General features: G+C 49.4%; 1 protein-coding gene across 1 annotated transcript; it reads right to left on the bottom strand.

Annotated features, from left to right (window-relative positions):
• Positions 1-1180: 1180 nt before the first annotated feature.
• Positions 1181-22983, bottom strand: LOC125947244 (uncharacterized). The gene is made up of 3 exons (XM_049671658.1): positions 22954-22983; positions 21120-21340; positions 1181-1376 (listed from the first exon to the last, which is right to left on the bottom strand). The coding sequence occupies exons 1-3, from the start codon at positions 22981-22983 to the stop codon at positions 1181-1183; spliced, it is 447 nt and encodes a 148-aa protein (XP_049527615.1).
• Positions 22984-27279: the final 4296 nt, after the last annotated feature.

Genomic DNA, 27279 nt, shown 5'->3' with positions numbered 1-27279 from the left:
TACCTGCCAAGAGGTGAGGAGAGAGGGGAGAGGGCTTCGGTGGGACCGAGCTAGCGCCGCGAAAGTTGATAATCGCATCAGCAGGCTGCTGCCGGATACTGCAATTTGTCCGCTTCCCCTTGCTTAGCTTGCGGTGGCTCGTCGATGATTGTGGCGGCGTGCAGCTTAAGGTTAAAAATGCAGCTAGAACAAATATTCTGCGAAAAACAGCTAGCTGAGCGATGTCGTATACGCGCCGAAAGGGCTCCACAACCATATACCGCCAAGCAAAAAAAATATATTATGTACAAAGAATCCATTCTCCCTGGCAGCTTCGAGTAGTAGGTGCCAGAAGAATCGGCGGATGATGCCGTCTTCTATTTCTTTCCGAACGGGCAGACTCTGGCAATTCCGAAAAAAAGTTCAGTTTCGCTCGGCATATGGCTGCATCTTTCATGCGTACACGTCATTGTGACGTGGTGATTTTAAGTAGTTTTGTGATGTCACTTGACGGGAAGACGAAGGGAGGTTGGCCTGAATTATTTTTGACCAATCGTGGGGCTTATTGCAGAAACAGAATAGAAGCAGATTGGAATAACTTTACGTTTTAGCACCCTGTAACGTATCTCGCCCACATTATGTTTCATCACGCAAAGATCATGCATGTAAGGTTAGGCCGTATCACTCCAGGACAGATCTGTTCGAGTTTCATATTTTTCCAAGACCAGCGAAGAGTGGGTTAACTTGTCAGCGCAATCGGTGGACTGAAGATTGTTGCCTTGTTTTATAAACAGTGGCCCCTTGCAATAATGCCCTAGTGGCACTGCGGGACTCTCTGAACAAAGAAAAAAGGGAGCCTATAATTGTTTGCCAGCTTTTCAACCACCCCGAGGAGGCAGTCGTCCTAATATTACAGACCCAACTCTAAAGTCGCCATTTTGGCACGACAGCCGTAGTCAAGCTAGAATCTAAGGGTACTCGACTGCTTCCGAAAAAAAAAAAAAACCTCGACGACATATTCTCGAATTGGCAGGATCTCTAGGAGCGCTGTGTTGCTGTGCACGGCGACTAGTTAAAAGTTGCAGTGTTTAAATGCACATAAATAAATTACTTTCTTCATAACATGGCCAGTCTCGGAACGTTTTGACGCAACCATGTGAACCTTGTGCGGCGTGCTAATTCTGTGCAGTCAACCTGATCATCAGCGCCTGCAAAACCAACCGACCACACACTCTGCGAGGCAGACGAGTGCCGCCAGTGACAGCAGCGTGCAGTACTGCCTGAAGAAGGTGAGCAGCTCAACAGCTTGCGTGGTGGGCGAGGGTGGATCTCGGTATTTGCAGTCGGGGGCAGCCTCGGTGTCCAGAGCAGCCTCGTCCACGCGAAGCAAGAGGTCCCTGGGGGTTACATAGTGATGCAAAACGTTAGATAATGCCATCGACAGTTCAGTCATTATCCATCTATCGACAGCGCGAAAACTATCGGTAGTACCATCTATAGTGCTGGCGATAGTAATCCAATGTCTGGCGCGACACTGATCGGGCGGGGGGGGGGGGGGGGGGACACACATGGTGAGAATAAAACAAAAATGTGATGGGGATAACAGTAGGCAAAAGTAAAGGAAATATGTATTTGCACAATTTATATAGACAGAAGCTACAGCCGAGACAGCAGAACAACCGCCACACAAGTGATTCTTCGATCGTTGTCTTCATCCCCTTGCTGGCACCTTCTCCAATGTGCGGGAATGGCTTGTAACATATGCCCCCGCTGGGAGGAGCGCCGTTTCAGCGCTAAGCGTAAGGGGGGGGGGGGGGGGGTTGTTGTAGGAGAAGTATAGAAGTGGTGCTTCAGACGGAAGACGTGCACGACATCACTAAATGGCACGGAAGATGATGAGCTACCGTCCACCGGGGCGATCTCGTATGTGACTTCAGTGAGCTGGGAGAGAACCTTGTAAGGGCTAGAGTAGCAAGACAGAAGCTGCGAAGACAGGCCAACGTGGCGGGAAGGTGTCCAAAGAAGGACCAAAGGGCGTGGAGAGAAGTGAATGGTTTTGTGATGGCTGTCGTAGCGGGCCTTTTGGGATTTTTGCGAGTCAGAGACGACCCCGTGCAATCTGGCGAGCTATTTGAGCCCGAGCAGCAGCATCGCGGGCGTACTGTGTAGGAGCGTCGGCAGCTGATGGCAGGAGATTATCGAAGGGCAGCCTTGGGTGTCGGCCAAACAACAGGTGACAGGGAGAAAAGCCAGCGAGGTCGTGGCGCGACGAGTTGTAAGCGAATGTCACATAAGCCAAAGGGTTGTCACAATCACGATGACTTGCGGAAACGTACATCCAGAGCATCCAGGGACTCGGGAAACGGGGAGCGAGGGGGGGGGGGGACAGGGAGGGCGGTCGCCCCACCAACATTTTTTCAGAGTGGGCAGGGCCCCCTCACTTTCCGACCGTTTACGCTGAAATCAAATTTTTGACAAGGCATATAGTTAAATTTTCAAACTGGTGGTTGTGTGGTCCAATGCTTTCCAGTAGTCCGATGATCAACTGGACGTACAACGGTGGCACGATGGCCGGTTAAGATGCCACAAATTAAGGCACGCCACTCAACACACCAGTAACCAAACTCTTCATTAAATAATAACTACGCAAACAGATGCACAAAACATTGACGGAATATTGACTTACACACGTATAAGGAACAACAACGCATCAATTGATAAAAACATTTCCCTCATGCCACCGCACTTCCCTACAAAATAATACACAAGGCAGGCAATATTTCCAACCAACCTCTTAATATCCACCAAAACTTACCACAACTCTTGCAAATGCCGAACCTGCACAAAAGATCGATGACCAGCTCATAGACTGCCCCCTAACAAGAAATGAAAGACTACTCCTGACACGCAAATTGTCGTTGTACTTGAGCGCTGTAATTGAGCGTTGTACTTCCTCCAGGTACTGATGCCGGTGAGCAGGATTGCTGCAGGCCGAACACCCTACTGCTACCCCTGTGTCCAAAGAGGTGGACACAAAGAGTAAAATCAGTGGACAGGTTCGTTGAAATCTATGAACTTTTCAGGAACTGGTACAAGTTCAAAGCTCTCTCAGTGGCACCAGCAAGACAGCTATAAAATGATATGAGAAAGTATTAAAGAAGTTCGAAACTTTATTGGGTATCAACCTTTCTGCTCCACCGGCGCAGTGGTTATACCATCACGATCAATGAGCATCACATACAAGACTTCTCACGTGACATCATCGACCGCTTCGGAGCTTGTTGCCCTCCGAGGTGCCATTGATTATATTAACAACCAACCGGCTAATCGGTGGGTAATATTATGCGATTCAAAGGCGGCCCTACAATGTCTTTTGTCAGCTCTCCGTCGCGGGTCCTGCGAACAACTCGTCTCGGAGATACGAGAAATGCACCACCATACGATCGCAAAAGGACACGACGTCGTGTTTCAGTGGCTGCCGAGTCATTGCGGTATCACCGGCAACGACATCGCCGACGAAGCTGCTAGGAAAGCACACGAAGGAGCAAATATTGTTTCTGTACCTTTGTCGAGGACTGACGCAGCCCAACATCTAAGCAAGCTAGCGCAAACTATGACATTGGAGAAGTGGCATACAACTGAATTCGCCCAACCTTGGTTGCATTCTCTCGACCCATCTATGCAGCTGCGGCTGTTGCCTGGATTTCCGCGAAATGAGGAGACAATGCTGTGCCGCTTACGCTAGGGTGTTGCATTCACCAATGCTTACACGTGTTTGATTGGAATGGCTGATAGCGCCGAGTGTAATGCCTGTGGTGTCGATGAGACTATAGAACACCTACTATGCTACTGTCCATCTTTTCAAAGCGAAAGACATAACCTCTGCAACGTTCTCAATAGGCTAGATAGAAGACCGTTCACTTTGAGCAAGATCTTGGGACCATGGCCTCGAATATCACAGCTGCAAAAGGCCACAAAAGCGCTGCTGCGATTTTTAAAAACGACAGGACTGAGTGACCGTCTATGACCCGGACTGATTGATAATCAGTGATAGAACAGAGATCTGTTGCTACGTCGGCGATATCAAGAGTGAACTTTCTATTCTTCTCTTAATCTCTCTCTCCCCTTTTTCCTTCCCCCAGTGTAGGGTAGCCAACCGGGCTCAGTCCTGGTTAACCTCCCTGCCTTTCATTAAATCATTTTCTCTCTCTCTCTCTCAACCTTTCTATAGCCTTGTTTTGCCCATGCGACGAATTAGCGAGGATGTTTCAACGCCCAGTTTACCGCGCTAGAAGCAGTAGAGGCTCTTTGTGACCGCTTGTCAAGGTTGCGGTTTCACGCCTCATTTGACGTCCTATAACAACGGACGAACTCAAGAGTAACGGAGCTAGGTCTAAAGGAACCTCGTGTGCCCTGAGTTTCGCGGCCGCCCAAAATGATTCAATTCACATACAAGCCTGAGGAACCTGTAGCGCTTGACGGCAAGTCATCACAAAGAAAATAGTTTTTTTACCGCTATCGATCGCATTACCAGCGAGATCTGACGGCGATTTGAACAGCCTGGTATGGAGCAGCTGGTTAGCCTCGAGCGCATTTCGACTGACGCTGCTGAAGGTTGAAACTTCGCGGCAAACAACCGAAATGAGCTTTTAGGAGCACACGCGGCAGATTTTGACATCAGCAGGCTTTCAGCGCAACTCGTGCTCCTCTCAACGCTCCTGCGTGACGAGGATCCAGCCGCGAGTGAACGCATTTTACAAATTCTGCAGGGGAAGTCGGCAGATATGCGTAAGATCATGGACGAGGTTGTCTGGTACCTGCAACTCGTGTTTTCTGTGCCTGCGTCAGCTGCTTCAGGAGAGCGAACTTTCAGTGCTCTGAGGCGAGTAAAAACATTTTTGCGCAATCGAATGACCAAGAGGAGGCTGACACACCTTCTTCTCCTCCACGTGTACGAGAAGAGAGCTGCGGAACTGCACTTCGACAGCGTTATGAAAGAGTTCGTGTCTAGAACGGCAGAACGAACAGTGACCTTCGGCCTCCTTTGACAACATCTCCTGCCCAACGCCCTCTTGTCATGCCAGCCATGAAGATCGTCAATCTGCGATAATAGCTTTGTACCTAGTGCCTACTTTCTTGTCTACTTGTAACACATTTGTGTACTTGCGTCAGTTCACATTTCCTTCACTGCGGGAGCGAATGCAGAAATAATAAAAATGATTTTTCGCAGCTTTCGGAACCGTTTTGTCATTTGCGCGGTCTGCGCTTGTTTCCAGTACTTCTGAAATTTACAACCATTTTTAAAATGTTTACCAATGCTGAATAAGCGAGAATGAAAAGAGTAAAATTTATTATGGCTAAAATGCAATGAAACATTATTAATTGATGTCATCAAAATTATACGAATTATCAAAATAATAAAATGTAATGTAAAATTAGAATTGATAATATTGAGAAAAATAATAATAACCACAACATACAAATCAGACAATACTTGCCCCCCCCCCCCACTTCCGAAAACGTTCCGGAGTCCCTGAGAGCATCGTGGTCAACGTGCGATTAAGGCGTTCGGTAAGTACATTTGTTTGCGGATGGTAAGCTGTGGTCAGCTTGTGACGTGTGAAACACGAACGAAGAATGTCGTCGCCGATTTTTGAAACAAATCAACGACCACGGTCGGTCAGCAGCTGTTGCAGTGTGCTGTGTTGTCGAAGGACACCGTGAAGCAGAAAGCCCGCGACGTCAATGGAACAGCTTGTCGGCAGTGCCCGGGTGATGGCATTCGCGTGGTGTAGTCAGTAGTTATGGCAATCCAATTGTTCCCCGTAAAAGAACTTGGGAATGGTCCAGCGAGATCGAGGCCCACGCGTTAGAACGGGTCAGTCGGAAGCTCGATAGGCTGAAGTGGACCGGTGGGCAACAAGAAAGGGCGCTGACAGGGCTCACAAGCAGCAACATACCGGTGCACAGAAAGGCCTGCCCAGAAGAACCGACGCCGCACCCGGGCGTATGTGCGGGACACTCCAAGACGTCCAGGGGCTGGGGCATTGTGTAGCTGTTTGGAGAACAATGAGATGGAGAGTCGTAGGGAGTACAAGCGGAAAGTCTTAGCCGTTGGAGTTGTTGCGTTGGAGTTGAATTGCGTTGTTAGACAATTCCATCACGGAGGACAAACATGTGTAAGGATGGGCAGAGTGGTGAGCGCGTAGACGGTGGATTAGAGGGTACAAGTCTGCATTACTGAGCTGTGCCTTCTGGTTATCGCTAAATTCAGAGATGGCGAAGGCGCACGCGTCGGAATCATGCACAGTGGAGTAGGAGGATCTGTGGGATGGTGGGACAGGCTGTCACCATCCTGGTGCATTCTGCCATATTTGTAAATGTCATCGAATGTGTATTTATGAAGCTTTAATGCCCAGCGACCAAGTGATCTAGTTGGGTCTTTAAAGAAGGACAACCAGCATACTGCATGGTGGCCTGTGAGGACTGAAAAAAATCACCAGCCCTTCCCCTGCCGAGAAAATGTGGGTAAGCGAAGCTTTTCGTGTGTGTATCTGACCTTCGGCAGCGTAACGTAAAGTTCACGACATGTCACGATAATAAAACATAAACGTTTAATAAATGTACGCATTGAGGGAAGGAAACGTAGAACGCAACGGAAGGAAAAGTTGAACGAAAGGGAAACAAAAGTAGAAAGAAAGGGATGGACAAGTACCACGAAAGGGAATGAAAAGTAGTAGGAAAGAGAAGGGAAAGTCAAGTACACAAGTACACACACGACAAGCTTCACTTACCCCCATTTTCTCGACAGGGAAAGGGCTGGTGATTTTCTCTATTTTTTCTCTCTTTCTCTCTATCTTTCTCTCCTTTATTGCTTTTTCTCCATCTCTTTCTCTCGCACGTTCTCTTTCTTTTTTGTCCCTGGTATGTGCCATTGAGCTCGGACCCTTTCTGCACTATCACCAGGATCGGCCTACTTTCAGCGTGACAACACCACCACCGCCGCCGAAACTTGTGAACCTGTAAAGCTTCGCTTAAAAGTCCATCAAGGTGTAACAAATGCGGTCTATTTGTGCTCCACGTCATCTACAGAAATCTGCCAGTATCCTGACCGTAGGTCGATGGAGGAGAGAAGCAGGTAGACCCGTGGAGACTGTTGAGGGCGTCATCGATTCGCGGCAAACGGTAGACGTCCTTTCGCGTTACATTGTTCAAGTGGTGGTTGTCACGCAGAAGAGCCAGCTGCCATCCGTCTCATTTACTAGCACGGCCATTGACTGCTAGTAAAGGCCCAGGGACTGCAGGCCCAGGGACTGCAGGAAGGTTCAATGACGTTGTAGCGGCAACAGCATCGGCGTCGCATGATAATTAAGTAGACGCTCGCGTCTGCACGAGATAGATAGATAGATAGATAGATAGATAGATAGATAGATAGATAGATAGATAGATAGATAGATAGATAGATAGATAGATAGATAGATAGATAGATAGATAGATAGATAGATAAACTAATTCAAAGATAGTGTTGTCTTGCCCCAATGGGGCATCGCTAATGGTCGGTGCCCCTAGTCCAGGGCTCCGCTGGCTCTTGCCATCTTCTCTGCTCTCTGGATCACCTTGAGCTGGTCGTCGAGGGCCGAGCTGGACAGCAGTGCCTCCCATTGCTCCCTCGTGGTGTTCGTGTCATGGTGTTCTATGTTGTGTAGCGTGCACTCCCACGTAACACGAGCGGCTGGCACGAACCGGCACAGGCTAGCGTTCCGAGACAGATTAAAAATGCTACGCTAAGGCAACGCCTCCTATAAAGACATTTGGCTAAGGGATAGGTTGTCGGTTTTTCCTCTCTCGCGAGAGCCCTCAGACTTTGCCTGTCTACGTGGTTGCTCGTCGCTACAGTTTAGTGACCCGGACGGAATACTGTCATACGCTCCTGTGGTAGAGACAACCATGGACCAGACCAACGCTATGAGAGCTCAAGGCCAGAACCCTTCCGAAGAACGCGGTGAGCCCTCCTGTTCGGCCATCGCAGTCCGCCTCCCACAGTACTGGGCCAGCATCCCTCGGCGTGCTTTCTTCAGGCCTAATCGCAATTTCAAGTCACTGGTATCCACTCTCAAACCTCAAAAGTTTCATTTCGCCGTTGCAGTGCTCTCGCCCGCCACCAGTGACAAAGTAGCAGATTTGTTGAACGCCCCATTGTCTACCTATGACGATCTCAAGGCAGCCCTGCTACAGCGCACAGCAGCTTCACAGCGTTCTCGCATCCAGCAGTTTCTGACCGCTGAAGAACTCGGCGACCGACGCCCTAGTCAACTTCTTCGCCGAAATGAGGCAGCTGCTCGGAAACAACGCGAGATCCATCGACGACGCGCTGTTGCGCAAATTGTTTTTGCAACGACTGCCGGCTAACGTGCAGATGGTCCTGGAGACAGCCTCTACCATGGATCTTACCGGACTTGCCACTTTGGCCGACAAAGTCATGGAAGTAGCCACCCCAACCATAGCAGCCACCACGTCGTCTCCGGGTGACGTTACAACCGCCCTGCAAACCCTTTTCTGCTCTTCAGCAACGAAATCTCCACTCGACTCTTTGTGTCAGCGCCTGGAACGCATCATCTGTGCAGCAGAACATCGCCGCACGTCATCTCGTCACCCACGCAGCCGAAGTTGCAGCAAATCAAGATGCATGGGCACCCGCAATGAAACATCCACTACAACGTCTGGCGTTTGCTACTACCACCGCCGTTTTGGAAACTACGCTCGTCACTGTCGGCGTCCGTGCGCTTAGCAGGGAAACAGGCCGGCCGACCTCTAACGGCGACGAGTGGTCCGGCCCAACACACAAGTCGCCTTTTCTACGTGACGGACAGAGTTACGGGACAACGGTTCTTATTCGACACAGGAGCTGACGTGAGCATTCTCCCCGCTCACCACTCCCACCGAAAAGCGACACCTGTGTCGTTTTTGCAAGCTGCCAACGGCACCAGGACTCCAGTTTTCTCGTCACGCTCCGTCATGCTAAAGCTTGGCCTCCGACGAGCGTTCCGCTGGATTTTCCTGATTGCAGACGTCCGTCGTGCAGTCATTGTAGCAGACTTCTTGCACAACTACGGACTCCTTGTCGACGTTCGACGACTCCGTCTCATTGACTCCGTGACCCAGCTATCCGTTCCCGGAGTCTCATCATCAGACACATCGCCGATCGCGCCTATTTCTGCCATGTTGGACGAACCTTTCGCCGCGGTTCTACGTGAGTTTCCCACCTTGATGCGCCTGCCAGACTGGACGCAACCGGTGCAACATGACGTGTGCCATCACATCGTCACCTCCGGCCCAACAGTCTACTTCCTACCCCGGCGTTTGTCCCCGGAGAAACTCAAGATCGCTCGCGCGGAGTTTGAACACATGCTGTAACTTGGCATCATCCGCCCTACCTACAGTAATTGGGCATCACCACTTCACATGGTGCCTAAGAAGACGGGAGACTGGCGGCCATGCGGTGATTACCGGGCACTAAACAACGCTACAGTTCCTGATCGCTATCCTCTCCCGAACATTCAGGACTCCGCGTTGCATGGTGCGACGATCTTTTCTAAGATCGATCTCGTTCGCGTTTATCATCAACTACCGGTCACTGAAGAAGACATTCCCAAGACAGCCATCACCACACCCTTCGGTCTTTTTGAATTTCTCCGTATGCCTTTCGGCTTACGGAGCGTGGGCCAATCGTTTCAGCGTTTCATCGATTCCGTCACGCGAGGCCTGCCTTTCGTTTTTGCATACATTGACGACCTTCTTGTCGCAAGCTCTTCCGCAGAAGAACATCTTCACCACTTGTGGTTGTTGTTTTCACGCCTTGCCAGTAACGGAATTGTCATCACCGCCGCCAAGAACGAATTCGGTCAAACCAAACTTGAATTCCTCGGTTATATCGTCGACGCTAACGGCATTCGCCCACTGCCATCCAAGATTCGCGTCATCGAAGACCTTCCCCGACCGACCACACTCACCAAGCTTCGCCAATTTCTCGGATTCGTCAATTTCTACGCCGATTCATTCCCGATTGCGCACAACTTATGGCTCCGCTAGAAGCTCTGCTGGTCACCAAACGTAACCAAGTGCTTCAGTGGAATGAAGAGGCCACTGACGCTTTCACTAGAGTCACGTCTGCCCTCGCCGACGCCACGCTGCTTAGACACACAAAGCCTGACGCGCCCACTGCCATCATGACCGACGCTTCAATCACCGCCGTTGGTGCCATTCTGCAGCAATTCATCGACAATGCGTGGCATCCACTCGCCTTTTTCTCCAAGAAACTGAAGCCTGCGCAGTCCCGCTACAGCGTCTTCCGCCGTGAATTACTCGCAGTTTACCTGGCTATCAGACATTTTCGTCATTTTCCTCGAAGGCCGTGCATTTACTGTCTTGACAGACCACAAGCCCCTTGTGCACGCAATGAATGGTTCGGCGTCCTGTTACTCGCCCCGCGAGAGTCGACACCTTTCCTACATCTCCGAGTTTACAACAACGTTCCGACATATCAAGGGCACCGACAACGTTCCATCCGACGCTCTGAGTCGTGTCAATGCCGTTTCCACGTTGACGTCGGAGCCTTACATCATCGATGTCGACTTACTTGTCAGTCAACAGCGTGACGACACCGAAATTCGTACGCTCCGGAATTCATCAACGTCCCTGAAATTGGAGGACGTCGTTGTGACTCCAGATGATACGTTCGTCGTCTGCCACACTTCTGCCGACATGCCTAGACCATTCATTCCATCATCCTTTCGCAGACGCCTATTATAAACAGTACACATCCTGTCGCATCCTGGCATACGCGCGACACAGAAGCTTCTTTCCAGTCGTTTTCTTTGGCCTCGGCTAAACACGCAAGTTCGCGATTGGGTTCGCTGCTGTTATCGTGTCAACGCTCCAAGACCCTGCGTCACCCCATTTCGCCTGCGAAGTCTTTTCTTCCAACGGATGCTTGTTTTGACACCGTACACCTGGACCTCGTCGGCCCTCTCGCACCTTCGAAAGGTTACTGCTACCTGCTGACATGTATCGACCGCTACACACGGTGGCCAGACCTATATGTGACATCTCAGCGCCCACTGTTGCAGCAGCTTTCGTGTCTACATGGATTGCAAGGTTCGATTGCCCATCCTCAACAGTCACCGATCGCGGTCGGCAGTTTGACTCAGCACTCTTCAACGAGCTACTCAAACTAATCGGAACGACATGTTTTCGCACGACTTCTTACCATCCGCAGTCCAATGGACTTGTTGAACGTTTTCACAGGCATCTCAAGGCGTCCTTATGGCACATTAATCGCCGTAGAAGTGGATTCTACATTTGCCTCTCGTCTTGCTTGGCATCAAACCGCACTCAAGAGCGACCTAGGTTGCTCCTGTGCTAAGCTAGTCTAAGGCACTCACCTACGCCTTCCGTGCGATTTCTTTGTCGCCACCAGTAAAACACCAATGCCATCACCTGCCGACTACGTTGCCGAACTGCAAGCTTCAGCCAGATGCGCCCCGTGCCTACACGTTCGCAGGAAGCAAGGTCTCCGTACATTTCTCCCGCACTCACCTCTGCTACCCACGTTTTCGTTCGTAACTGTGCCGTGCGGAATCCTTTGCTGCCGCACTACTCCGAGCCATATTGTGTTCTCGAGCGTCGTCCGACGACTTTTGTCGTGAACGTCAACGGCTGATCGGACACAATTTCCCTGGAACGTCTCAAACCCGCCTACGTTGAAGCACCCGCGCCATCGGCCCCACCAATGCGCGACGCAACCCTGCTGCATCCATCGACGCCGCCTACGTCCGTGACACCTAAGACCAACGCCAAGACACGCTGCGTCACGTGGACTTTTCATCGTTCGTCGAACTTTCCTCCTCTCTAGGGGGGAAGGGGGGGGGGGGGGCTCTGTAGCGGCAGCAGCAACGGCGTCGCATGATAATTACGTAGACGCTCGCGTCTGCCCGAGACACGAGCGGCTGGCACGCATGGGCACAGGCTAGCGCTCCGAGACAGATTAAAAATGCTACACTAAGTGATCGGTTGTCGGTTTTTCCTCTCCCGCGAGAGCCCTGAGACGTTGCCGGTCTACGTGGTCGCTCGTCGCCACAACGTCTTTCGTGAGCGTTGTTCTGACCTCGCCCGTATCACTTGCCGTTCAGCATGGGACACATGATAAGGTTGTCCTCTGATGGAGTTGGCGTCTCCAGTATGTATCCAGTGAGTGACAACGACTTTCTGGACCATAGGCTTGCAGTTTAAGCTGATTGCTGTCGCGATAAGTTATCATCATGTGCCTGATATCGGCAGGCTGCGCAAGGAGGAGGTCAGGCGCGATCTTGTTAACGCCACGGTCGGCTGTACTGCGGGAGGTGTTGAATGCAGCGGGGAACCAAGGTTCGCCGGCAACTCATGCAGAAACGGCATATTCATCGAAGAAAAGATGTTGGCCAGAGTCATGCCGTTCGGGATAAGAGAGCGAGCACCAGCTGAAGTTCAAGATGGGAAGGAACGCGCGGTTATTAGTAACGGATAGAATGGTATGAAGAACAGGGACATGTCTGGCCAGTAGAACGTCAACAATGGGAGTCAGGACGTAATCGCCATCAGGAATAGAAGGGAGACACATTGGGTTCACATACGCAACGGATTGAGATGCCACACGAATGTAATCGGTGGAACACAAACGAGATTGACGTGTGGTCATAGCGCCACAGTAGTAAGGTAGATCAAGCTGAAGCAAGCCGGTTCCACAATCAATAAGGGCGGAGTGGGCAGATAGAACGTCCACGCCAAGGATGAGTTGTTAGAAGCAGTGCTCGAGCAGAGCAAGTAATGCAGTCGCACAGCGACCGGCGATACTTATTCGTGCGGTGCACATATCAAGGACGGGAAGAGTTCCCCCGTCGGCGACCCGGATGAGCGGTAACGTGAGTGGCTAGAGAACCGGCTTAAGTCGACGGCGAAGCTCCGCATGCATCACTGATATATGTGGCTCTGTGTCGACGAGAGCAACGACTTGACCTAGCGTACCTTAACGTCAAATAGGTTGCGTCTAGTATAGGTAATGCGGTCAGAGGGTTTCGCGGCCGTGTCGTCAATGCAGCGTCACATCCGGGAGCTGCACCAGTTTAGTTTTTCGGAGACAGGCGTCCAATCGGCAATGGGGGGAGTCGGATTTGTAGGGAGCGAGATGATGACCGATGAGGCAACGGCGAGCGGGACTCCTGACCACGCGGCAATGGTGGACGACGGTATATGACATCGTCGGAGCGTCATCATCGTAGTCATAAAGCGGTAGTGCACCAAGTTGGGCTAGTTGGTTGAAGTTCATATTACAAAGATTTTAACTGCGCTATGAACAGGGATAAAGGAGGACGAAAAAGCCAAAACATGCGCAGACTCACAATTAAATTTTAATATGTGAAAGATGACATATATACAATGAGGATAACAAAACAAAATGATCTGATTGGCAAGGCATGGTCACATGTACACTTCAATCATAGTCTCGAGCCTAGATATTGCACTTCGCAATCTGCAAGCGCCACCGACGGATCACTGATGCATCCACGTGTTTTCTTAATTGCATACACCTCGAAGATCTCCCGCGTGATGCGATCCTTATGGCGATATAAAATCTTAGTTTTTTTCAATAGCGGTCGGTACGCCTTGTTTGTCGTTTCTATGTGTCCCATACTTCCTGGTTTTTTCGACCTCGGTCTTTAAATATGCCCCTTAGTTTTTCTGCGGAACACTCCAAAACCGTAAAAAATGGCATTGTTCTGTCTAGCATTAGTTCCGCTGTACGAAAATCTTGCGCCCACGTGGTAACAGATAGCGTTGAACACCAAGCAACAAGGTTGACTACTGCAGGGTATCCGAGCTATGTAATAGCAGCAGTGTGTGAAAAATTAATCAAGAAGATTAAGTGTGGTGTCACTGCTTCGCCTCAAGATAACTACCAGGAGCGTAGACGTTTTGCTGTGATCCCTTACCAGCATAAGGTGTCACACAATCTCAAGAACATTGCGCAACATTACGGTGTGAACATTGTGTTCTCCGCCCCTCAGAAAATGTCACACTTGTGTGCACGTGTAATGAATAAAATAGACAGCTCACCTAGCAATACCCTTTTTGTTTGCCATATTGACCACAGGAAGCCGGAGTACGTCCCCTGCGTTTGCGCTGTAGTATATGAATTCCCTTTCACTTGTGGGCGTGTGTATATTGGACAAACGAGCCGCTGCATTAATATTCGTTTAAATGAGCATTCCACGAACTGCTTGTCTGATGGCTATTCTCACGTGGCGAAACACTGCAGGAACTGTGAAAAGGAGACAAACAAGGCGTGCCGACCGCTACTGAAAAAAAAAACTAAGATTTTATATCGCCATAAGGATCGCATCACGTGGGAGATCTTCGAGGCGTATGCAATTAAGAAAACACGTGCATGCATCAGTGATCCGTTGGCGGCGCTTGCAGATTGCGAAGTGCAATATCTAGGCGCGAGACTATGATTGAAGTGTACATGTGACCATGCCTTGCCAATCAGATCATTTTGTTTTGTTATCCTCACTGTATATATGTCATCTTTCACACAATAAAAGTTAGTTGTGAGTCTGCGCATGTTTTGTCTTTTTCATCCTCTTTTGTCCCTGTTCACAGCGCAGTTAAAATCTTTCTAATATGAAGGCATAAAGCGGCTCGCGGTAAGAGTGTAAGCGGCCAGGATCGGTCTCGGGGCGAGGGTTATAAGCGTAGGGCGCATGAGGCCAAGACCTCAGGTTGCTTCAATAGTGGGCGACATGACCAATACTACTGCCATTAAAGCAAGTGGGCCGGTCATCAGCAGTGAACCACTCGGCCGGATTGCGGGGACATACCGGGAGCCCCTGGCCTTGGTGATACGAAACTGGGAAACGGTGTTGCCGGGAGGAAGCGACGGCCCATATGAAGTCCAGCCAACATTTGAAAGCTCCTGACGAACGATGGCTTATACAAGTGGTATCATGGGAGAGCTAGACTCAGGCAGGGGAGAGAGAGAGAAATAACATTTATTAGCCCCGAAGGAACTAAAGCCCAAGTCCGGGCCTCCTGGTAGGCTCATGCCTACCAGGAGACATAGCCTCAACCTCACTCCGTATAACGTTCCTCACATGTTCCGCGGTTAGCGGGATCTGTGGTGCAGGTACGTGTTCGCTCGACGATGTTGCTGCCTTGTGGGGAAGTCAAGTGAACTGATGGGCTGTACGTGGATTTTGGAGTCAATACGCTTGCACATTTGAATGATGGCATTGACTGTGTCACAGTCCTTGCAGATTAGCATGGAGGAAGGAAACCCAGGAGAGGCCCCGGCCAGCACGGACGTATTGGAGAAGGTGTGGCGGAAGTCACGTGCTGTTTTTCGCAAAGGAGCACTGGGACGGGTACCCCAAATGTCAACGTTGCCTTAGCAACCGTGCTCCTGAAGCTTTCGCTGCTGCTCTCGGTCTCTGAAAAGTGAGACAAGACTTTTCCACCGGTGTCTTTCTCGCAGCACATTTTGTTCACGAGAAAAGCCTATTTAGAGTGTGGTGTGTAAGCTTGAAAGTTGTGTTTTGTGTCTGTGAGTGTAAGTGTTAGGCAGCAACAGATACACTGAAGCAATCACGGCGCGCGTCTTCGTCGTCGTCTTCAACGTGCCTCGGAAAAACGTAGGAGCGCGTCTGCTTCACTAAAACTGCTACTAAAGTTTCGTAGGCTTTGTTTTCACGCGCGTGGGCAGCACACACTTCCGGCGGTTCGTAAAAATGCAAGTTCAAAGTTCGCGCCCATCTGCTCCGGCGAGCTGCAGAATCCCTGATTGGAGGTGCAACGGTAGATGGCACACCAACATGGCTGCACTTCCGGCTTCAAAAACGTGACGTCAGGGCCTCTCCTGTTTTGTTTCTTTCCTATATGCAGATTAGTAATCTTGAACGCATCATCTGCTATCCCGTTTAGGACGTGTCCCACTTTTTCAGATTCGGTCATGCCTGCGCAGGGCCAGCACATCCTGTATGTAAGACAGGATTCCTTCTGTGTTCTGGCACGTGATGCAGCTCCTTCTTCGCCGTAATCTTTCGACTAAGAGACTTGCTGGACAAAGCATACATCTCTTCCTTGCAAATAACCCAGCTTCCGATTTCATCTTCCTGATTCTGGAACCACACCCTCGCTGTGCCTTGAAGTTAAAATAGGATGATCGTATCATCCCATCCGTTATTCCTACTTGCACGCTCGTAGATCGCCAACCACTCTCCTATGTCGACACCATCAGTCCCACAGAACGTGCCTAGGTGGCTGGGTATGAACAATCGTTGACGCTGCCGCTGTTGCGATGGGAGTCGTCTCTTCTGCCATTGTCGAAAGAGCCAGGCATTTCCTGCTGCAGAGCTCCATAGTATCGAGTCGATACCCCGCACCTCCTCCGAAAATGTGACGGGGATAAGAGTAGGCAAAGCTAAAGCGAATGTGTAATATATACAGAGCACAGCAGTCGGACAGCAGCCGAGCAGGCGGAACCACGACCACGTGAGCGCTTCTTCGATCGTCGTCTTCATCCCCTTGCTGGTGGCTTCTCTAACGTACGGAAATGGCTTATAAAAATATCGGCAGTGCCGTATCGATAATGCAAACTCAGAGCGATGTACCGGAGATAAACATTGGAACATAACTTGGCAACGCTTCCTTGTTTCTAGTTGCTTGAACTGAGTGTTACCGATGTTCAGTTATCACAACCTTTCTGGTAATGTAGCTAGCTATGAAATGCAAAACTATCGATCACACTGTCAAAAGGCAGCTATCGCAATATTATCAATAGTTTTTGGTTCGCTGTCAGTGGTTTCATAAAGAATTTTGGTAATACTATATCGATATTATTATAAAATGTTTTGGATGTCTTTCAATTTCGAAATGTAAAATAACGAATCCTACGTCAAGTAAAAAAATTTTATTCCAACAATATATATTGTCAGCACAATATTCATCCGTCACAATATTCATCCGAGCACATTATTCAGCTTCGTTCCGCGCATGGCTCAGCCGAATAAAGGCGTCGAGACAACAGCTGTGCTGCTGCCTTTCAATATTACTTACCGAAAGGGAACATGTGTTTGTATGTACAGTCGGCTTCACCCTTGTGTAGAGCGTGGGAACGGCGGCCTCCGGAGAGTCCCCGAGGCCGCCAGCGACGTCTAACGCTAGCTGCTGGCTCCGACGACTGACGGTAGGCGCTGGGCACGTTTGGGCCCAGCAACTATTGTTCGACGTCTCTTGCTGGCTCTGGAGCACCCCGGCAGCCGCCGTTCCCACGCTCTACGCAAGGGTGACGCTGACTGCTACCATTAAACTTCACTAGGCTAACTGTGGACGCAGTACCTGCTATGTAATCAATAAATGCATGCTGACAGTCATGGGTTACAGGAAACAATTACCACAAACTTGTGCCTTGGCTTCAGTACCAAGCATTTTACAATTTCATCATTTGTTTTTGTATCGAGAGCTACATGGGCCGTATTCTTGCCGTGTCGCTATGGCCGGTGGCCGCACCGTCAGCTGAGCCGTTGCCTAGGAACCACCGGAGCTGGCAGCGTAGGGTGCCTCGATGCCAGCGCCGCCGTTCAGGGTGGTGCCATCCTTTGACCGCCCCCGCGCCGCCGCTTTCTCGCTGCGACGCCATCTTGAATCACAGCGAGCGTTTGCGAGTGCTTGGTGCCGGTGCTTAGTTCGAGACACAGTGCGCGCGGATCCTTCGCTGACGCTTCTACTTGCTGGACAGTGTTCAGCCGCATGAATGACAAGCTTGTCAAGTGCATCGAGTCGACATGACGGGCTGTTGTGTTCCCAAGTGCACCGGATCGACGCGTAAAGGGCTTCGTTGTTTACGCTTCCCCCGGGACCCAGAGCGAAGGAAGAGATGGGAAGCCCAAGTAAAGCGGTATCACTGGAAGGCAACGGATAGCTCCTACATTTGCGAGCTAAGTGTCAAGAAAGTTTAGACTATCGCACCGTGTTTTTTTTTAAATAAGAAAGCATTCTCTGATCCTCGCTCACGTACCTAGGTTCGCTCACGAACTAAGCCCTGCACCGATGCTGTCTGAGTAGCCTATGGTTTGCGAGCGCGCGTCGCATAGGCTTTTGCCGTTTTGATCGGCGCAGTCTATGCGAGTAGTACGCTTATTTTAAGGACTGACGAAAATGCTTCGCCGCGAAATAGTCTTACATTAGCTACAAATCGTCATGTAAACCACCTATTTTACTTTTTCACGGGAAGCACACATCGTGTCTCTTGTTCCTTTTTTTTTCCTCGGTTTCTTTTTTCGCTACTGGTTATTTGGGACTAAAGAACGCAGTGCTTCTTCTGGGGAGAGCGGCTGTTGTGTACGTGGCAAGCGAAGCATTGTGATTTTCTCTGATTTCAAAGCAGATATCTTGCGGATCTCAGCTTGTTACGTTATATAGCTGATTTTTTAGACGAATATATTTGTAGCGTTGTGCTCGTAAGCCGATGGTCATTCGTGCTCCTTCCCGATCGTAGTGGGTACTGTGACGGTCTTTAAATGCCTGTGCACGGTGTGCCCAGGTGTAGTAGAGTTAAGGGGCATCATGGGACCAAAATGTTTGGGCGCTTTCTGGCATGGTGTCTGTTGTAGCCTGTGCATTTCTTCGAAACGTGTGAAGCGAGGTAATACAGCATTACTTCTGCGAATATTTATTTTTAAGCACTGTAATGGGTTCTCTGTATTTACAAGGCAACTTTTCATATCAATAATCACTTTTGTTGTTTTACTTGTACTTAGAAACACTTTGAAGAGGACCAGTACGAGGGAAATCGACAGGATGGGCGCCGTCTGTTAATGTCAACAGCCCTACATCATCATGGACTATATTTTCGAAGTGAAAAGCATTGCTAATCTGTATTTGACTGTCTTAGTTTCAGTTACGGTTTTTGTACGCGATATGTATGTAGTGTTGTTTAGTTTTTCAATGTAGTTATCAGTGTTCTAATGGTTATTTATAAAATGTTCTGTACTCGCCATCGATGTGTTTGGCTGATGCGACGTATTCGATGGTAGCTGATGTATTCTGGCTGGATATCTTGATTAATATTACCCGCGGTTGCGTTTTCTTGTTTGTATTCTTGTTTTCGATTTATATTGTGTGTAATCAGGTTGATGTACTCACTTGAACCCCCCACCCCCCATGTAATGAATAAATTAAGAAACTCTCCCTATCCCGAATTGTGTGTGTCGAGCCTACCTTGCGAATTTTTTTTATCTTGTCTTTCAACATAGCCTTCAGGCGCCACACAGTACATATAATTTCTCATGTACATATCTCTTTCATGATTGACTGTACTAGACATTATAAGTAAAGGTATTTTGTGCATAGTTTGGTTTCTTGTGTGTACTACGCAAGATTGACACAGACAAGTTACGTTACATTTTTCTCTACAGCACTAACTAAACCTTATTTTCACATCTCAGTTATTTTTACACCAGCTTAATCCTGTCAGCACACAGTTCTGTGGGCAAAAACAAAATTGCGCGTAGATATCGTCAAATAATTGCAACGAACGCGAAGAGCACGCGCAACGCAAGGGAAACTAACCGCCGTGCGCGAGTGGCTGGCTACGGTAAAAGAGGCGTGACGTGTGAACCAAAATACAACAGCGAAAAAGAAAAACTTCCACACACAGGGGGTCGCAAACCTTATAAACCAAGCATCGAAGTGCAAAAAAATAGTGCGTATTTCAAACATACACACGGCATATTAAATGTGATTGAATTAGGCAACTTGGGGCATATTCCCGGCGCCATACATTTACGTCTTCGACCTTCAACGAGTTAACGGCTATTGGTTATAAAGATGTGCAGATGCGATACCGATAAAAAAATTCTCATCAAGGCAAAGCACTTGGAAGTGCGCCGCGAGTAACACTATTTATGAAAGCAAGCGTAGCTGAGTCTGAGCTCGTGAGATTCAATATGGCGGCGCCAGCGGGGTTGTCTCCACCCTGAACGGCGGCGCTGGGCATCGAGACACCCTATGGCAGCGCTGCTCGCCGCGCCATCTGGCATGACGTCAGAGGAGGAGAAAGTAAAAGCGCGTTACAACAAGAAAACGGCGGTGGCCTGTGGCCGCACCGCGAGCTGAGCCGCTTCCTAGCAACCGCCGCAGCTGGCAGCGCCACTCGCCGCGCCATCTGGCATGACGTCAAAGGAGGAGCTGGTGAAACCGGGTTACAACAGAGGAGGAGCCTGCGTTGCATCGTATATATAGAAGGCGCGTCTCGGTGGGATTCGTCGGCAGATATGGAAAGTGAGTCGGAGAGACTGAAAGAAGCCAGGCTTCGTCGTCGGAACGAAACCAAGAGGAGGCAGCGAGCCGAGGAGACGGAGAAGACGGAGCCGAGGAGAAGCGTCGTAAGTACAATGCGGCCAGGTGAGTGGAATCAGATGAGGATAGCACCTGAAACGTGTTCAAGTCACTGGATGACAGGCCCTTATCCTCCCGCCTCACCCACCATCGGGCCGTCTTTGTGGCAATTGAGAAAGAACAAGATGAAGACTTTCAAAATAAATGCGTTACACTTTAAAAATTATTAGTCTTTAATGTAACCATAACTTAACGAGATGTAACAGCCAAACCTAAACATACAGACGTACGAAGCTAAACGTAAACGTAGAGAGAACCAAGCTAAACAATCACATTAAACGTACCTCTCGCTCCGCACACCCACGATCGAGTTGAGCCACAGCCAAATTTTTTGTGTTGTTGTTGTTCGGTTTTACATGTATTTGTCACCATGTTAGGTTTGTTAATTTTCAAAGATTTATTTTTGTTTTGTTGTTGACACATCTGATATGATTGAGATGTTTTATAACTTTTGTATTGTGCCTGTGACGTTTTGTACTGCCCAGCCACGCACCCAACTACTGTGCTTATGCGCAAACATATGTTACGGGAAACAGCAAACTTGAAACAATAAACTTGAAACTTGAGTGTTACCGATAGTAACACTATTGATATTCTTTTTTACGCTATCAATAGCTTCGAAACACCATCGCTACTATCAATAGTCAATTTACCTGAGGGCGGCCTTGAGCGGCGACGCGTGGCGCAGAGGCAGGCCGGACAAGGCGGCTCCCAGGGGCTCGCTGAAGGGCTGCGCCTCGGCGTTCTCTTCGCGCACGACGCAGGCCGGCTGCAGCAGAGTGAAGCACACCCGGTCGCTGCGGCGGGTGCAGCGCAGGCAGTGGCGGGTGGACGGCAGCGTCAGCATTCCCGGCCCATGCCGTTTGAACGCGACCTGATACGCAGAGAAGCAAACGGGGAGTCACGCTATAATCGTATACGCGAGTCGCCCTTGGAGCAAGGTTGCTACAAAGCCACGAGACCGTGGCTGCTTTCTGTCTTGTCGAATAGCTCCACCCCGGACTGAGTCGGCTTATGTAACCTTATGGGTGCTTTGAAACCACCCGGAGACAAAGCTTAAACTGCACGTTGAACAAATCCAGAGTAGTCCGACTTTTTCTGGAGTAGTCTACCTTCAACATTGTCAGACACCAACTCCTCTATGGCGTTGCTCATGATCATGCTGTGGGTATTGCACTTTAAAACCCACTTGCAGATTATTACAGATATCACATCAGCATACCGTATAACTAGAATAAATTTGTCTAAATGACCTGAACAGCGGTGCTGCTCTGTGTTTTCTTTTCTTTGCCTTTTACTGTGCCAGCAGTTCACTAGTTAAGTGATCGAAGTTGGGTTCGCCTTGTCTATCCCACAATCAATTCCGTTAAGCTGAAGAAGACCAGTGTCGACGACACACAATTTTTGTCGTCGTTAGGCCTCTTCATCAATCCCAGCTTCGCCGTTGCCACGGAATAAAAAAAAGATACTTCGCAAACCCTTCCACCGAGTTTCCAACACATGCAAGTGAAGCAATGTGTATTTCGAAGTCGAGTCTGCTTACGACTGCGCTATTGCGCAGCTTTATTTCTTCTTTACTACATCAGAGTAAAATATTTTAGAGCGACAAAACACTACTAAAATTGAAGCAAGGTCTCAAAACATACACTCAAAGGTTAGGCAAGTATAATAGGCAAGCGTTCCGTAAAGACATCCAGTCCATTGTTTTTTTTTTTTGTGCTGCATAACCACTGCGAATGAAGCTGCAGATTCCCGCAAGAACGCTGGACTTCTAGAACAGTGTTTCTCAAACTTGTCCAGTACGTGACCCCACTTAGTAGTACCAAACCATTTAGTAGCGCCAAACCTACCATAAGCACGTTAAAGAACCCCAGGTGGCCAAATTAATCCGGAGCCGTCCACTACGGCGTGCCTCATAAGCATAACTGATTTTGGCACGTAAAACCCCAGAAAGAAGAAAAATCCCACCATGACGCACCCCCCCCCCCCCCCCGTCTAAATAGGCCTTCTCGAAATTTACTTTTTTTTGCATTGAGGCATCCAGAATTGCCTTGATTGCATCTATGTGCATTATTATGGTGGTATCTGGGCCCTGTAATTACCGGCTCAGTCCATTCAAAGCTTCGAACACGTCTGTCAAATTGGGAAATATTACATTTAAACTGCACCGGTTGTGAGATATATTTTAAGAACGGCTCTGTCTTCTTATTTTGTACTGCTACAAATACCTGCAATTCATCAAAGAGCTGAAATACACAAGCAAGAACATTGCTCTTTCTCAACCAGCGAACACATGTGTATAACTTCATCACAGTGCCCAGCAAAGTGGCCACTTTTTCACTTTTCTGTGGGTGCCTGGTCACTGTGCTGTGATTGGCAATGACTCGCTTTGAGGAAAGATCGGCTTTCTCTTCCTCTGATGAAGTGCGAATTGCTTATTCGCGACCTGACACCAACTCATTGATGCAGCACCTTGCAAAGACATACAGAGTCCACGCTGACAACATCCACAGACATGTTGACATGTGACCGACCCAGATTCCATTTGGCCCCGAAGGTTATGCGGAGCAACGCATCATAGCTACGCAGGATTCGGCTGGGCGTTTCTTTCACCCACCGCTACGCAAACCTCATCAACCAGTCGAACAGCGCTGGTTGCGAACACTGTACGGCGCATGAAACGCTAGCACACATATTATGTGATTGTCCAGCTTATATGCTGGAGCGATGAACGTAGGATAATTCCCTAGTCAGCGATGGAAGGAAACCACTGTCGGAGGACGCTATTCTCGGCCTATGGCCAGACACTACAACTTCAATGCGGTCAACTAAAGCGGTGTTGAAGTTCCTGCATGACACAAAACTAGCGAGCGGCTCTAGTAGGACCACCGTCTAATATACTCATATAAGCACTAACCACTTCTCTTCTCGTCATCATCATCATCCATCCCAGTACTTTCACTTCGCTTCCCTCTTCCCCAGTGCAGAGTAGCCCAACAGAGCGAACCAGCTCAAGTCGACCTTTCTGTCTTTCCTGCCAATAAAATATATCTCTAAATGTGGGAAAGAGGACAACTTGGTGGGCAGAATTCATATCTAGGCTCAAGTGGCGAAATATCTGTCCACCTTGTGACCAAGACTAATATTGCACTCAGGATAATAAACATCATTTCATAGGTGATATGTATGTAGTGTGGGAATTTCTTAGTCACTTGTTCATCAGCAGCACATGATCATCATCGCATCGGCTTCTTCGTCATCATCGCTTGTGGGGACTCATCTTGAGATTGATCAGTGCCTTGAGTGTGATCGCTCCGCCACGTATTTGGGGCGTATTAAAGGTCGTGTGAAATGCTACGTCACAGGTGTTGGAGGTTTGGAGGTTGCTCCTCGGTCCCCCGTCCTCTGCTCGCCCGCTCTACCTCCCGGAGTTTCGCTCAGGTCGCCGTTTGTGCCAGCTGTCCGCCAACATGCCGAGGACGCGCTATCTGGCACTTCTACATCTGCCATCTCGGCTCCGCCTGCCGCAGTCTCTCCATCTTGGACCGTCAGTGGGCCCCAGCACAATCCCCATCTGTCGCTGGAATTCGCGGTGACGATGTGGAGTATTGGCTCAACTACGACAGGGTGAGTTCTGCTAACCATTGGGACGAGGTGCTCAATGTACGCCACGTCTACTATCTCACAGGCGTAGCGAAGACTTGGTTTTTCAACCACGAGATCGACTTCGCTGACTGGAGTATTTTCAAACAGCAGCTCCGACAAGTTTTTGGTACTCCGGCGGTTCGCTCCGCCCTCGCGAAGAAGACGCTTGACACTCGCAAGCAACCACTCGGCCAGTCCTGTACCTCATATATAGAGGATGTCCTCGCTCTTTGTCGACGCTTTCATGACAGAATCAGACAAAGGACGCCACATACTCAAAGGTATCAGGACAATCGCCTTCAATGCGTTGGCCATCAAGGACCCGGCTACCGTGGCTGATATTGTAGCTACGTGCCAGTGCCTTGACGAACTTGAATCTGTCCGAATGCCGCCCGGACGCCCATCACAACAACTTTACCGCGGATCCCTCTTTGCGTGCAATGGTCCGCGCAATCATACGAGAAGAGCTGCAGTCTCTTGACTTCTCGGCAGGTCCCATTCCTTCCCACGCCCCCAGTACTATATTGCGTGACGTTGTCAAAAAGTAGTTGGCATCCATGACCAGCACTGCCAGAACGAACAGCCCATGCCAGGTTATGACGTCGTCCTCATCGTCTCTTCAATCATGATAGGCCTGCTCTTGGTCAATTAAATAACTCTTCCGTATCGATATCAAACGGAACAAGCTGGTGCGTCATAATGTGCGCACCGCTTTTGATGCTGAGCTGAACATGAGCGTTGTTTTCCCTGGAATGCCTATACTAACCAAACAACCACAAATATAGTAAACATATTTTTATTTTGCTTATTGAGTAGGATAGGATAGGAATAAACTTTATTTGTCCAACGGTTATGGCTGTTGGTGCCCGGGTCTAGGCTGCGAGAGGTCCATCGCCGGAGAGAAATTGAGTACTGCTAGCCTGAATTCCAGGCCTTAGGCAGGAGTGAGTTACACTTTCGGTACAAATGTGCCTGAACAACAAAAAGAGCACACATACAAACAAACGGAACAGGAGAAACGTGATTGGTGTGTCAAGTACGGCACTGAATACAATAATATAATTTCAGATGGCAAATAGTTCATATAGAAGCCACAAGTTATGCCCAGATTTGGAGCGGAAGAAGCTGTGATTATCATCAAGCCAAAGGGAACTCTCAACCTCGCACAATTTAGGGGCAGCAACCAGATCGGGGAAGCCAGTGTACGCTGCCGCCAGCATTCCGCGGGCGTCGCAGGCGCTCGCTATTTGGCCGGCATGGGACCAGAATATAATTATTATTGGCATCAAGAATGCCCAACTTATTCGTCAGGTCCTCGCGATCGGACAGCTCGAACTCGGAGGACAGGCCCGAGCTGTTCAAGCCTACCTCAAGACATCGGACAACACAAGCCGTGGTGTCATTCAAGTGGACCCTAAGGCCACCGAAGCGGATATTACTCAGGCCATTTACTCACCGGAGGCTCCAGTAGTAAGAGTCCAAAAATTAGGAAAGACCAACGTAGCAGCGATCACGTTCGAGGGCCGGAAGGTGCCTTTCAACGTTTATTACTGGGGAGAAGCTGTGCCGCTTCGCCTCTACCGCAAGACGACACCAGCCTGTCCACGCTGCGGCACGATTGGACATCGGCCCGACGTTTGCCCTAATCCGCAGACCGGCCGATGCCGGGCTTGTGGTGAGACAAATCTACAAGAGGACCACGAGTGTCAACCCAGTTGCCTCATTTGCGGGGTCCATCCAGTGCAACCAAAAATATAGGAGAGGAGGTGCTGGAACTGGAGCCGGGCGGAAACCCGTCAATGGAAAAGCCAGTCAGCAACATCAATCCAAGAAATCTGTAACGAGCCAAGCCCCTGACTTGCAAGCTCGAACGCCGGGGGAGACCCCTTCGCCTCGACCGCATGGGAGAGCCTTCAGCGGGGGCCCTGGGGGAGGCGGTCGTCCAGCAGACAAGCATGATGGGCCCGAGCCAGACCCCAGACGCGGAAACAAAACGAGCAGCAACAAGGTGAGCTGGGCAGATGTGGTTGCCTCCCCTCCCCTCACGTTGGCTGATGAGAAACTTAGGGCTGAGAACGAAAGGCTCAGGCTAGAAATACAAAAACTTAGAGAGAAGACTGCAGCGAACGCTCCAGAGAACTATATAGCATCGCAGGTACCTTCCGCGCAAGCGATGGAGGAGGACAACCCTCCTCCGCCGCCGTCAGGTAGTGCGACTAAGTTACCCTCAGGTACGTCAGAAATCGGGCGAGGAGCGTCGGGCGGCGGCGTAGCGTTGGCAGCTGTACCTTCGATAGCGGAGTGTACGGCGCACCGAGACGCGGACGCAATTACACAGAAATTCAGTGAATGGATGGAAAATATGGAAAAGCGAATGCAGGAGGAAATCGCAAAAATGGAATCGCGCATGCTACCAAGCCTACAGGCTAGCGTAGAAAGAATTGAAGAGACGCTAAGCAAAAAAAATTGAGCAGAACTTACAAGGAATGGCAGAGCGGACAATACATACGATGCTGGAGCCACATCTGTCAAAACTCCAAGCTTATGAAATTAGGATTGACAGTAAGTTACAGGAATTCGCTGAATGCTCGCGCACGAAAACACCCAGATTGACAGGCAAAATGGGTACCAGGCAGATTGCATGTGATGACACGCTTGACCTGAGTACAGAAAAACACGGACTAACCTCTTCCAGTCTGCAACATGGCTCGTCAAACTAAACTGACAATATTACAGTGGAACTGTAGGAGTTTTAAACGTAAGCGGGAATCCTTGCAACAGTATGTGGACTCTCTAGACGAGAGGCCAGATGTAATCGCGTTACAAGACGTTAATGTGGAAGCTAAACTCAGGTCGTACACTACGCATCAAACTAACAATTCGACCTGCATACTTGTACATAAGAATAGTACGGCTTCAACAATAGACCTAGAGCTCAATGCTGACATAGAACATGTGTTTATTTGTATTCTCCCTAACACTCGTTCCAGTAAAGGAGCGTACATACTAATATATACAGCCGGCCCAAACACAGGGCAGCAGTTTTTGACGAAATCTTTCAGAAAGCGGCACAGGCAGCAAAATCCGCGCCTCTCATTATAGTGGGGGATTTTAATGCGTACAGCTTTCTCTGGGGTTACAACAACGAGAACCTAAAAGGCAGAAAAT

This window comes from Dermacentor silvarum, chromosome 7 (assembly GCF_013339745.2).
Source record: "Dermacentor silvarum isolate Dsil-2018 chromosome 7, BIME_Dsil_1.4, whole genome shotgun sequence".
Taxonomy (NCBI): domain Eukaryota; kingdom Metazoa; phylum Arthropoda; class Arachnida; order Ixodida; family Ixodidae; genus Dermacentor; species Dermacentor silvarum.
The sequence above is the reverse complement of the archived record's forward strand: the minus strand, read 5'-3'. Positions and strand labels throughout refer to the sequence as shown.